This window comes from Cladophialophora psammophila, assembly GCF_000585535.1.
Source record: "Cladophialophora psammophila CBS 110553 chromosome Unknown aczJe-supercont1.31, whole genome shotgun sequence".
Taxonomy (NCBI): Eukaryota; Fungi; Ascomycota; class Eurotiomycetes; order Chaetothyriales; family Herpotrichiellaceae; genus Cladophialophora; species Cladophialophora psammophila.
The window spans coordinates 301,256-314,791 of record NW_006912952.1 but is presented as its reverse complement, the minus strand read 5'-3'; the positions used below and the strand labels follow the sequence as shown (position 1 = coordinate 314,791).

Sequence of the window (13,536 nt, the reverse complement as noted above, 5' to 3'; positions counted from 1 at the left end):
GCGAGGGGTATGTACCGAATCCACAGAGTAAGAATTACCCGGTATGTACAAGTCGCTCTGTCCACCTATCTATCTGTTGTACTGAGTATCTATCAACCAATCAATCAAACCATCAAAGCGACGACATGCAGGCAGGACAATAGGGTATAGACAAGTCATGATGAGAACACTGGGTAGTGGATACTGATCAGTTCATTGCTATTTCTTTGTGGGGATCTCCGTACACCCATGTTTTAAATGCAATAAAAACGACACGCTAATGCTTGCAAGAGTGTACGGTATGTACCCCGTATAACGGATAAAAACAAACGCCCTATTTGTTGGGGGCTGACTTCCATTACCTATTTTCTCCAATTCAAAACAAATAACCAAGAGCTGCTAATGCGACATGATGCTTTTCGCGCATTGGATGCATTCCTCATTCCTGTCGTTTCACTTTGTCTATTATCCATCTCGACCTTCCTCCTACACCTCCCCGTCCTTCCACGAAGACCGTTTAGTTTCTCAACAGGCGCGCATTGCCGGAGGGAGGAGGGCAAGTGCCACCAATGTCAACAATCCACGCGGCGGAGTTGAATTCGGTGTGAATCTCGGCGAGTTGCCAGCCAGTGGGTCCGACGGTGGCATCAGGACCCTTCTGCACGGCCTTCAAAATCGTGATACCCTGCGAAGGATAGATCTGTTTGCCAACAGCACCGACCCATCGGAGGACGATATAACCATCGCAGGTGACGACGTCTGTGCCCAGAACGGTGAAGCCGATGGGTGGTTGAGCGCCTTGGCCTGCAATATATGCCTGGGCGCTGGGGAAGGTAGGACCGCCCAAAGGAATGCCAGCAATGTAGTTGATCGAGTCTGAGGTGTCAACAAGCTCAGGGGCGAGTAGGTTGGTTGCGGTGGCAGTGTCGAAGTTGGTCAGGGTAGAAATCCACTGGGTTTCGATGGCGATGGCGATGTTATAAGGAATGCACGAGTCGTCACCACGGGCATTGAGTGCTGGGGCGGCAGAAGCCAGAGCGGCCAAGCTGACTGGAGCGATGATGCTGGAGAAACGCATGGTGGTGGGTGATTATGTAGATGTGGAAAACGAAAGGCTTCTGTAGTTCGTTGAATTAATCTGAGTCTGGTGTGGTCGTGTTGTTGAGTGATAGTATTATATATAGCTAGGACAACGAGTGGCCTGTTTGGTGTAAAATGAGAGTGATTCTTTCGTGGAGAGCTGAACTGATGATCTGGAGGAAGAAAAATTCTCTGCGGTGAGTGGGAGGCGACTTGCTTTAATGCAACAGACGTGCAGGGGAGCTGTACAGTAGGCTGGATGCCTTGCCTGCCTCTTTTTCGGGCTCTGATCATGTGGGATTGGGATGAGGATAGGAATAGCAGTGGCAGGAACGCTAGGCTCTGTCGCTCCGCCCACTCGGTTCGTTTGTTGGTAGCTTGGGCCGGTTGCTTCGTTCAGGGCAAATTTAGCTTTGTGCAGGCCCTTGTCCTGACTTCATCCTTGTCGGCCATCCTGTGCCCGAGTGGATTCAACGACGAGCTCTCGGCGACTCGGGAACCGCCTTAGGCCAGATGCAGGAACAGCCTGTGGCATCGGTCTGATGTGAGCATCCAATTCGTCCAATTGGGCATCGAAAACTGTACGAGGTAAACCCGTCAGCGGGAGCGAGGGCTTCACCAGATGAGGAGAAGATTGGAAGGTCCTGAAGGATTTCCCCGATGAAGAGGGAGGGAGAATTAGGCGAGAGGTTGCTGATGGCGGAGGCGCAGAGCCCATTCCAGCCGCAGGCCCTTCAGCCCAGCCTGCGGCTCAGCAACTTGTTACTATCCTCGGACGCTAGCTGGTGGTGTTGTTGGTGTCATTGGCCAACCCCGCCTCTTTTTTTGCTTGTTCTGACCCGTAATAAACCCGGTCAATAGGCACTCGGTGCCCACCGGCAACCCTCCCGCCGACCTCTTGCAATCTTGGCTTCTTGTGCTGTGAAAAGCTTGGTTGAACCTATTGCTGAGCGAATCATGGAGAGGTCGGACCTCGTGTCAGGACGCACGTCAGCCCCGATAGCAGCTCCGCTAGACGCAGAGGCCAACCCAGGCGAGTGTGGTGGTTGGGTGTCTTGTGGCAAAAGAGGACTGTGACGGATGTGGAAGGGCCGGGGGAGTCTCTCTGACGCTGTGGTTGGCGGACTTGGAGGCTGGCCTGCTGGCTCGTTGGCGGTGGAGGGGCTGCTTAGCGGAGTCGAAGCTTGCAAGAGCTTCCAGGGTTTCCACCCTCGTCAGGTACCTGCTGGTCCTGATACATCATCCACAGTCATCTTTGTCCACGACTGCGGATGGAAAGGCTGGGGGATGGAGTAGGTCATGTCGATTGCAATCTCGCCTGCAAAAATGGAGAGCAGGGAAACACGTCACACACTCCGAGGGGTTGGCAGGTACCGTACCCAGTATGAGTAGGACAAAGGATCTACAGAGCCGGGGAGGACAAGATCGAGTAACAGATGTGCAGAGTAGCGGAGAGTTGCAGAGAGTAGCATCAAGCTTGCATCGGACTTTGACACGAGCAAAAGCCAAAATGCCAATGCCACTGCGCTCCACACACTCTCACCTTCACCTTGCTTTCGCCTTGCTTTCGCCTTGCTTTCACCTTGCTTTCACCTTGCCTTCACCTTGCCTTCACCTCTGCCCTACCACCACTAACTCCTACCGTCGTCACTAGCCACCTCTTCTTACCTACTCCGCACATGGAGAAAGTGCTAGATACGCAAGACAGGACACCTTAGCACAGAGAGACCGAAAATCCGAACATCATCACCTCCAGCCCAGAGCTCAACCTCCGCAGCTAGTCCAAGTCCGTTATCTCTACAACTCCAGCTTTGAGAGGGTTTCAACCAAGAAAAAGCTTTCGCCTCCACTTTCCACCGTGTGTGTCAGTTGATCACTTCTAACTTACATACCTACCGTAGGTAGATACTGTCACAAACCGGAACCACCTCCCCATTGTGCCCACTGTCCCTACTTGTACCGTACAGGGTAAGCCGAAAGGGAAGAATAAAAGAGAAAAATTGGCCTTCAAGTGTTCACGGAAGTCACTATTCAGGCTAATGCAGGCCAGCTCGTGGCCCATCCTGCATCCTGTCAAGCTGAAGACCTTCCGCATCTTCCGTCCATTTATACCTTCCCATTCCTGTCCGGAGACAGCTCCGCTGACGCGATCATGTCTTTTTGGATGCCTCTGGACCGACTTTGCCTTTGCCCTGTGAGGAGGAGTCGCTTGGTGGCGGCTGCTGCTGCTGCTGCTACAAACCAACCTGTCTCCGCCCGCTTGCTGAGTTGACAGTTTGGGAATAGATCATGGCCAAAGCAAACTGTGAGGGGCAAAAACTTGCAATCACGTCATGCGGCTGCCTTGGTCGAGATACTCTTTTTGTGAGGAGTGCCGAGCTCGAATCATCACCGCTAATGATTTCGAGTGCGTGATGGCGATCGTCCACCCTCTTCTCCTGGCGTAATCAGTCGGACACTCTTCCGTGAGTTGCTGAATGCCGATGTCCGCCCCCGGCTGCTGCCTCTTTTGCCGGACAAAGTCCGTTCGTCGCCGCTTTGCGTAGCACGCTCCCCGGCCAGACTGTTGCGGAGTGCTACTCGTGCTTTGTCGACCGCAGGGCTAGGTGTCGCTCTCAACAGATCTCGCTTGGTCGAGCCGCTCGTGCCATTTCCAGGATTCGGGCCCCGAATCAGTTTGGCTTCGTCTTCCCGTTGGACTTGCTGCTGCAGGCGCTGTCGTCGTGTCAGTCCTGGACCGCAATCGCAACCGCAGCCTGACGTTGGACATCTCCCTTCGCTGGACGGCTGACTGAACCACTCCATCAGACAGTGGACGTGCCCTGAATGACCACATGCCTGGCAAAACATCCACATGTTTGGATTATGGCCCCAAAGCTGCGAATGGGCTCCCAGATCCAGATTTACATGCATCTCCACCATATCTCTGAGCGATTGGCAAATCGGGCAGACGGATCGAACTTGCCGACACCGTTCACATGTGCTCGTCTCTCCTGTCATCGGGCGTTGGCAGTTGCTACAAACCATGGACAGAGTCGTTGGATCTCCGTTGCTGAGACTGCCACCGGTTTGCTTGCTCTCTGACGCTGACCGATAGACTTCGGGATAATCAAATTCCACACACATTTTTCTCAGAAGTGCTGCGGGTTCAAAGAGTCCCATCTGCCTCAGAAATGAAACGTGGTTCTCAAAGATCCCCTGGATGATCCGGTGTCCGAGCCGCGGTGTCATCAATCTATCGGCGAGACTGTCCGCAAACTCCTTTTCACCTCGTTTCAGTTTGCGAAAGCTTGCATGAAAAAAGTATCGATGAACATGCATCAGAAGGTGCGCGGCAAATTGCGCCTGACCAATTCCGTTCTCTAGGTCGAACGATATGCATTGACATATCAAAGGAAGCGATGACCATGCGAATGGTAGTTTCGGCTCATATTGGGATAAATCAATGGGCCGAAAATCTTGGTACAGGTACGTCTCGTGGTCCAACTCTTCCATAGAGAGTCGACTTAGAAATCCATTTCCATGGCGTTGATTGTCGTCACCGGCACCACGATTGGTGAGCTCCGTTCTGATAGGATTTGACGTATGTATCCGTGGTCTGGTTATTGAGGCTGCTTCCTCAAATTGAAAAATATCTGGCGACGATGATGCGGCTGTATCCAAGTGCGAGGGAGGCACAGACTCATGTTGCGGAATTGCATGCCATGAGGCTTTATCCTTTGGAGATGACTCGGAGGGCTGTCCTTGTCCACCAGGTCCAAAACTCATTTCCAGTGGTGTATCGATGGCAGACAAGCCAATTTCGTGCTCGTCCGAAGCGGCCGTACTTCCCCATTTGGGACCGAGCCTCCTACCGCCATGATCGTCTGAAGAAGACAATTCATAGACATCATCCTGATTGAAGATCGGTTCTCTTACCGAGTGTCTCGCAGATCTCCTCAAGCCTTCACGAGGGGAATCAAACGACTGTCCAATTGATCGGGGCCGATGCGAGCTGTCTGTTGATACCGAAAACATTGGGAAACTCTCATCAGAATCGTGCCTGCTTTCCGAAGCTACATTATTTGTCGAATCCGCCAAGGAGAATATAGGTCGAGCTTGGATGCGGTAATCGCGCAATGCTGCTCTGCGATCTTCCTGGCTCCTATTTTGACCTTGCATCTGCTTCTGCTCGACTAAAAGATCGGACCTTGGCCTCTTGACCGGTGAGACTGGCGACTCGGTCAGCGTTGAGAGTTTCTTCGATGCATCAGCACTTCTAAGCAGTTCAGGTGAACAGGTGTCTGATCCCGTTGCTTGATTGGGGGAACCGATCAGAGCTCGAGCAGCTGCGGCGGCGGTTGAGTGTGAGGTCAGGAGCGACGGAGGCAGAGGTGCAATGTTGTCGAGTCCTTCTTCAGTGCTTGGTTGGGACCGTTTTTTTAAGCTCGGCAGAGGTGAATTTGGTAATGGTTTGGCCAACGGCGTCGTCATATTGGAAGTGCTGTCTATTTCAGAGATCTGTTGCTGGCGCTCTGCTGCAGTGACCCCTTTGAACAGACTGCTCATGAGTTTCTGGCCTTTGTTATCGGACTTTGGATTGAAGCCCCGGTGTGGGAGTCCAGCTAGCGGAGAAAGACCTGGGCGGTACCCTCCAGCTCGAAAGCTTTCCAAAGTCTCACGTCGTCTGGCGGCGTCGGCTCGACGGTTGGCACGATTCGCGTCCGCCCAATCCTTGAGCTCTGGAACAATCACTGCTCCTAGGATCCGCCAAGACTGAGCCATACGATGCATCGACACCGCATCGCATGCAGCAGCGTTCTGGTGGAAGGCATTCTGCAAGCGTTGAAGTATTGTATCTGGAGATGACTTGTTGTCATCAATCGTCGCTGGAATCGCATAGTGTGAAGCCAAGTATTCGACCACTTGCGGCTCGGCTGCCACACCGGGAATAAAGCCAACGGTACCCACCTGATTGTTGTTAAACAGATCTTGACGGTTGAGAACCGCGGCATCTAGAGGGAGAATCGGCGGTTTATCGTCCATTGACGACGGACTGTTCGTGTGAGACTTGATAGGTCTCGCGGGCACGCTGACACCTTCACGTCGACGGAAGCTCGTCCCCACCGTCGAGTCAAGCCCCCCTTCATCATCCGTAAGACTTCGGCTTGCCGCGCCATCATCACCACTGCTCAATTTGTCTCGCGGCACATTCAAGAAGCCAGCTGCAGCGTCATCCAGGAAGGACACCAGTTGGACGTCTCTTTCCTCGGAAAATGTGTAATACTCTCCATCTGGGAGGAATGTGGAGGTGCAGGGAGCGATTTGGTTGTAGAAGGGTACCGTGTGCTTGAGGTCCCACTGAGTGAAGATGCCTTCATCACCCACAGTCCAAAGCAGATCCTTATCTGCCCACAAGAGATCGTTTCGAGGCATGCTGTACCTATCGAGTTCTCGAAACGGTAAGAGCGGCCGTCGAAGGTCCCAGATGTGCAGTCGAGGGTCGTCGTGATAGTATGAAACAGCGACCTGAGTGCTTTGCCACAAGGTCGACTCTGCCGATTCCGGCGCCTTGCAGGCCGGCCTCCACCTGATGTTTCTGATAGCGTGAGGCGCTCTGAGCTGGAAGACAGGCTTCTGGCGTTTTTTGTCGCTCTCGAAATCCCATACTCTGATGTACTTGTCGAACCCACCTGAGATAACATGATGCCCGTCGGGGTGGTAGTCTATAGAGTAACACGCTTTCTCGTGCGCGTTAATGCTCAGCTTGGGCGCGACTGGTACGCGAGCATCCCATTTCTGAACGACGCCTCCGTCTGCGCAGATGGCGAAGTCTAATGGGTCTACCGGAGACCAACGGACGTCGCGGACGGCACTGCGCACCTCAAACCTTATGCGGGACTTGTCACGCTGAGGCTGTCGCAAGTCCCATAAGCGGACAGACTTATCTTGGCTGGCTGAGAGCAACAGATATCCGGCATGAGGATCAAAGTCTAGCTTATTGATCTGTCCCGTATGCTCGTGGAGCCATGCCAACTCGGTCTTTGCACTTGGGGCATTTAGGTCGTACAGCGCAATGCGACCATTCGTGGCTGCCGTCGCTATAATGTGCTCCCAATTGCCTATTGACCACTTCACGTCTCTTGCAGGAAGATAATCCCTCCGCCTCTCGGCGCTATCCAACTGCGATGAGGAGTGGGCGGACGCATAGGAGCTGATAGAGGCCCGAATGTTTAGGTCTTCGGTGACTTTGCCATCGTGGACACGAACTGTCTTCAGTATCTCTTTGCCGGCCAAGACGGCATGAGTCTTCTGTCTGTTAATGTCGAGGGCGGCAATGGGAATGCCCGTTCGATGGGTGGCCGTCTGGGAGGAGTGCGAGCTGGTGGCCGCAGTCAGTCAATGCGTCGACAACAGCAACAGCAAGCGAGCAGCCCACTCATGCCTGTACGTGTGTATGCCAGTGATTCGACGCAGACCGCCATCACGGTCGCCCTGCACTGGGCCCCCATGGGATTTGGAACCAATATGTTTGCCCCAGGGAGCGATGATTCTCTGCAATTGGCCTAGCCGGCCTGGCGGTAATGGAGGAGCTGGTGGAGGCGGAAGAAGATTTTGTGACTCGGAGGGAACAGGATCAGACATGCTCTTCTGTCGACTCAGCGATATCCACGGATGTCCCGAATATCGATGACGAGATGACTGCGGGTGAGAAAGGATGGACCAAGCTCATGGCTGTTGGCTCCAGCCATCATTGGACCGGATAACCAGCGCTGGAAGTCTGCGTGCAGATGCAGACAAGGCCAAAGCGAAGGCAGCCAAAAGGCATGGAGAGAATTGCAAGAACCGATAGCGTCGAGACGTGGTAATATGGGGCGCAGGCGCACCAGGCGAGTGATTGCAAGGCTGGAAGTGGAGCAGGTTGTGGCAGAGCCTCAATTGGCCGGGCGGAAAGACTCCCTCTGCGCAAGCCTGAGCTAAGGCTGCGGCGCTTAAGAGTTTCGGGGGAGCAGGCCTGTTAAGCAGTGTGCTGCAGCCCTTGTAGCCCACCAGCCCCTAAGCCTATAACTATGCTTGCAGGTGCCCATTGTAGACGCCTACGAATATACATAAGTCCCTACAGTAGGCAGCTCGGCAGGCACTACCCTGGTTCCTGGGTAAACCTACTTACAGAGATCGTTGAGTTAGTTGTACAACTCTTACAGGCTTGCTTAAGCCACGAGGGCGTCAGTTAAATGGATTTCTGGGCCCCGGAGTTTTTCCCCTCATACACTCGATTAGAACACAATATAGGGGGGTGATTAGCTGCCCTACTTACATTAGGGAGACGCCGAGCAGCCCCTCCAGTACGGTTCAACCAAGTGCCTTTCCCTTTCCCAGGTATAACCATTGTGCTGGAATAGCGCCTAACCGCCAAAGCTACAAGATGCTGGAAATGATGTCCCGGACGCAGCAGGGGGACTGCCATGATGGAACCACCGGATTTCTGGCCCCTTGACATCCGGACGAGTCGCCTAGGCTTGGGCGTGAAGATCCCGTCACTCGCCTCTCTCCATTCGTACAGCCTGTTGTTGCTAAGGTGCCAACGCTACAGTTGACGGGCGACTACTGTACCTAGAGCTCTCTTAAGCACTCGACTTCGGATGCAGAATCTTGGATTGCCTGCATTTTTCTGGCCGGGCGGTGAGTGATTCTGGCCTCATTTCTTTCTCATTGCCCATCTCCATCCCCATCCACCATCCACCATTCCATTGCCTGCATTTCCTACCATTTCCTGCCCGCGACGCACATTTCCACCCTTCGGATATCAGGTCAACTTCAGTTGAGGCCACTGACAGATGTTGGATTCAACCTGTCTCAAATCCAATTCACTTCCCCTTCACCATCCGATACCTAGTCCATCGAGCTACTCGAAGCTAGCGGGAACATGAACCTCACCCTCATCTCACTCTGCGCTCCGTATCGCCAACCATGGATTTGTATATGTGCCTCTGCATTGTCCTTCGGGACCGCGATCCTCTCCCTCTCTCCTCTGTTGTCTGCTAGACATCTGACAATCAACATTTGTCAATTCAATCAGTTGCAAACTGCTCTCTGTGTCTTCCCGTCAAACTCAAGCCGGGCCTATCTCACAATCACTTCTTTTCCCCCTTCTGCTTTGTCGTCGACTTCTTCCAGGTTGACATCTATTTGCTTCCCCGTTTCACCAGACTGCTCTTTGTTCTGGACATCGCACATTTGAAATCCGACCTCTGACATTTGCAATTTTCCTGTGCTCTTGGGAGACGTGCCGGCTACGTGACGCGACGCTAGGCACGGGGACATCGTCAGGTCCAGTGACATATTTTAGCTGCCGTCCACTACTCCCTCCTTCCGCCTTTCCGCCTTCGCCCTTGACCTCCTCCACCAACAACAGCGCCGTCAGACTGCCATCACTAACAAGTACTTGTTACTCAGGGAGAGAGCTTCCTTGGCCGTCAGAACAGGTCCCCACCCATCACCGCTACTATTGACTGCGCCGCCATTCACCTGAGCCGTTTGTCTCGGCCCATCTCCAGCAAAAATTATTCCTCACACTCAGCTCACGGGCCATTACCGGACTACCGCGTTGGCCCAATCACTGTTGCAGTTTGTCACGCGACAGGACGGCGCAGCCCGCAAACAGAAAGGTGAGCCTTGATGAGCCAGATCTATCGAAAGCTGGGTTGAAAAGCCTTTGGGCCCTTAGCAGCGGCCACCGAAGGGGGAATAGACACCACACTAGCCGCCAACTGCACACCACACCATTCCACTATTGCACCGGACCAACAGACCACAAGACCACCAGACCACAACCATCCCCCGCCCCAGCTTTGTCGCCTCCCAGATCCCCCCCCGGCTCGATCGCCACCAGCAGGCCAACTCTCGAACTTACGTCGTCATTCTTCACACGTTCTCTTCGACACCTGCAAACATCACTTGTCCCAACGACGACAATCGCTCAATTTCGCTCCTCAACACCCTTTTCTTTCGTTGTTGTAATTGTTCCTTCCGTCTTTCGCTCAACCCTTTTCACGTCCATTTCCTTTTTTCCGGAAGAAGAGAACCCGTCGTCTCATACATTGCCTTCCGGTTCTCAGAAAATTTCTTCCATCGACCGAGGCGGCAGAGACAAGCGGACTCCTCCGGCACTTTGGTGGACGCGACGGCGAGACCTTCACGAGTCCAGCAAGACCTGTGCTTGTCCCCCTGATAAAAGGCGAGCCTTGAATTTTTCAAAATCTGTGATCCTGGGAGGCTTTCTCGATTTTGTTTCGCGAACATCTTAATTACTGTTGGGGGATTAGGTGAATAATATGCCCGCGGAGCCAGACTTGGATGCGATTCAAGCCTCTCTACGGGCCTTGAACTTGGCAAAATGGACCTACCCTGCCATTCTTCTCATCGTCTTTGTTGTCGCGTTTGTCTACCACGGCATCAAGACCGCGCCTGACGATGGAGGCAAAGTTACGATTCACCCAATGCGAGGTCCTGGTGGACGCCCTCTCCCAATCCGAAGGAGATCCGCCAATCAAGTCAAAGAAGCTGCGGCGGTAAAGGATCTATCACCTGCAGTCAAGACCGTTTTCAAGGTCGGTCAGGTCATTGTCATCTTAAGCTTTTTGGGCAACGCGGCGATTCTTCTTTTCGAGACCTTGCTCAATCGAAAAGATGAATGGTGGCCCGGGAAAAATGCCGTGGTATGTTCGCGTTCACTCAATATCATCCCGCACCGCAACTTACGACGTTAGATCTATGTTATAGCTTCAACATTCCTCTGGCTCGTGGTTTTCATCTCTATCCTGGATACAAAACCCTCCCCGAACTCGGCCCACTTTGTTACGTGGCTCAGCGCAGTGCCTTTGGAAGTCATCATAGTCGCAGCAAGCCTTCAAATATACACCGCGCCCCATTATGAACCTCGCGTAGGCAACCAGCAAGGAGGCAAGTATAGGGAAAGGATCACAGGATGGGAGACGTTGGAAGTCGTCGTCAATCTTGGCCGACTTGTTTTCCTCCTCGGCATGACTGTGCTCTTTCTCGTCCTCAAGTTCAACTGGGGGAGATCTAAGGAGCCAGCTTCAGCTTCCCAGGATGAGAGAAGCCCTCTGCTCGGCGGAGATTCAGAAGCCGGTAGACGTCCCAATGGCCATGCTCACCATGGAGACCACCCAAACAATCCGTCATCAGAACCTAAGGAGCAAGTCGACGCTTGGGCCAAACCAACTGAGGTTCCAAATATTACCTGGTTTGCATACCTCAGAGGGTTCCTCTTGCTGATACCTTATCTCTGGCCTAAAAAGTCCTTCAAATTACAGCTTCTTGCGGGCACCTGCTTTCTCATCATGATCAGTCAACGAGTCATCAATGTCTTTGTCCCTGTCATGGTAGGCAAAATTACAGATGCCCTGTCCGGCGACGATGGCGGCGGAATTCGAGCCCCTTGGTCGGATATCGCTTTGTACATCTTGTTCAGATGGCTGCAAGGCTCCCAAGGCATCCTCAGTGCCGCACGTTCAATTCTTTGGATTCCGGTGGAGCAGTACTCCTACCGGGCGATATCTACGGCAGCCTTCGAGCACGTCCATGGTCTGAGCGCGGAGTTTCACACCGGAAAGCGCACTGGCGAGTTAATTTCGGCCTTGAACAAGGGAAGTTCCATCAACTCTTTCCTCGAAATGGTGACTTTTCAAGTCGGACCGATGGTCTTTGATCTCGTGGTTGCGGTCGTGTATCTCACTATCAAGTTCGACGCATACCTCGGTTTGGTTGTCGCCATTGTGACATTTCTATACATCTATGTCACTATCCGTCTTGCGTCGTGGCGAGTCACCTTGCGCCGGAGTTACGTCAATGCTCAACGAGAGATGGAAGCAGTAAAAAACGACTCTCTGCACTCTTGGGACACCGTGAAATACTTCAACGCGGAAGATTACGAGTTTAACCGGTACAGATCCTCGATCAAGGCCATGCAGAACTTCGAATATTGGGTAGATGTCACCTTGGCCTACATGAACACGGTGCAGGGTGCACTCTTCATGATTGCACTGCTGATCGCCAGTTTCATCGAAGCATTTGAGGTTGCACAAGGTGACCAGACTGTGGGTAACTTCGTGCTTCTGATAACCTACATGGCCCAATTGCAGGGCCCTTTGAATTTCTTCGGAACCTTCTACAGATCAATCCAATCAAACCTCATCAACGCAGAGAGGATGCTGGAACTTTTCAAAGAACAACCGCATGTTGTTGACCGCGAGGGTGCAGAGACGCTAAATGAATGTTCTGGTGACATCATATTCGACAATGTGAGCTTCAGTTACGATAAACGAAGACCTGCCCTTGACCGATTGTCTTTTCGCTGTCCGCCTGGATCGACCACTGCTCTTGTTGGTGAATCTGGTGGTGGTAAAAGCACTGTGATGCGATTGATTTTCCGCTACTATAACCCAGACTCCGGGCAGATCAAGGTTGACGGCAGAGACGTCCAAGACATTACCATCGACTCACTGCGGAAGTTCATTGGGGTAGTGCCTCAGGATTGCAACATGTTCAATGAGTCGATCATGTACAATCTTAAGTACGCCAATCAAAACGCATCGGATGAAGAGATTTTCGATGCTTGTAAGGCAGCCTCGATCCATGACCGAATCATGGAGTTTCCCAACGGCTACGACACGAAAGTTGGGGAACGAGGTGTGCGTCTTTCTGGAGGAGAACGTCAACGGGTTGCCATAGCCCGGACAATCCTCAAAAACCCACGCATCACCATGCTTGACGAAGCCACTGCAGCTCTAGATACTGAGACTGAAGAGAAGATTCAAGAGTCTTTCAACACTCTTGCCGAGGGACGGACGATGATCATCATCGCCCATCGACTCAGCACCATCGTGAATGCCAGCCAGATCCTGGTACTTTCTCATGGAACCGTGGTCGAAAGCGGTACGCACGAAGAACTCATCGCGCTGGGTGGCAAATATGCAAGCATGTGGCGGAAGCAATCTCGGGCGCAAAAGGCCGCCGCCGAGGCCGCCGCGCTGAGGACTCGGGCGAAGAAGGCGTTGGAAGAGGCAGAGGCCGACAGCGCCAGTGTCAGTGAAGAAGAGGTTGAGCAATCGAAGAAGCGGGACAAGGGTCAGTGGTCCAGAAGCCATAAGAGAGTCAATTTTAGTGAAAGCAGTCATCTCCGGGCGAACTGGACGGTGGACGAGCACGATCGAGATCGAGACGGTGACGATCGATCAGACAGCTCCCAGACGGGGCATGGAGATGGCGGGCACGGCCATTCCGGAAAGCCCCCAGGACATCCTTGAAATACCACCAGGTTGCCGCAAGCTGTACCTGATCAGCTCCAGGTCGGCCTTGCAACATGCAGCCAAACATCCTTCTCAGGTCTTATTTCTTTGATTCTTTTTTGTTCGTTTCTGCACAGAAGTCTCGAACACACTTGTGATTGGACGACCAAAATAACGCCTGCCATGC

At 52.9% G+C, this 13,536-nt stretch overlaps 3 protein-coding genes across 3 annotated transcripts; 1 reads left to right on the top strand and 2 right to left on the bottom strand.

The window, feature by feature from the left end:
• Positions 1 to 496: 496 nt before the first annotated feature.
• Positions 497 to 1,057, bottom strand: A1O5_12164 (uncharacterized protein; the record flags this gene model as incomplete). The annotated part of the gene is made up of 1 exon (XM_007752733.1): positions 497 to 1,057. One exon carries the CDS (start codon positions 1,055 to 1,057, stop codon positions 497 to 499), a length of 561 nt encoding a protein of 186 aa, XP_007750923.1.
• Positions 1,058 to 3,453: 2,396 nt separating this feature from the next.
• On the bottom strand, positions 3,454 to 7,683 carry A1O5_12163 (uncharacterized protein; the record flags this gene model as incomplete). The annotated part of the gene is made up of 2 exons (XM_007752732.1): positions 3,454 to 7,420; positions 7,478 to 7,683. The coding sequence occupies 2 exons, from the start codon at positions 7,681 to 7,683 to the stop codon at positions 3,454 to 3,456; spliced, it is 4,173 nt and encodes a 1,390-aa protein (XP_007750922.1).
• A 2,690-nt stretch (positions 7,684 to 10,373) lies between these two features.
• Positions 10,374 to 13,367, top strand: A1O5_12162 (uncharacterized protein; the record flags this gene model as incomplete). The annotated part of the gene is made up of 2 exons (XM_007752731.1): positions 10,374 to 10,757; positions 10,809 to 13,367. The coding sequence occupies 2 exons, from the start codon at positions 10,374 to 10,376 to the stop codon at positions 13,365 to 13,367; spliced, it is 2,943 nt and encodes a 980-aa protein (XP_007750921.1).
• Between the last annotated feature and the right edge of the window lie 169 nt (positions 13,368 to 13,536).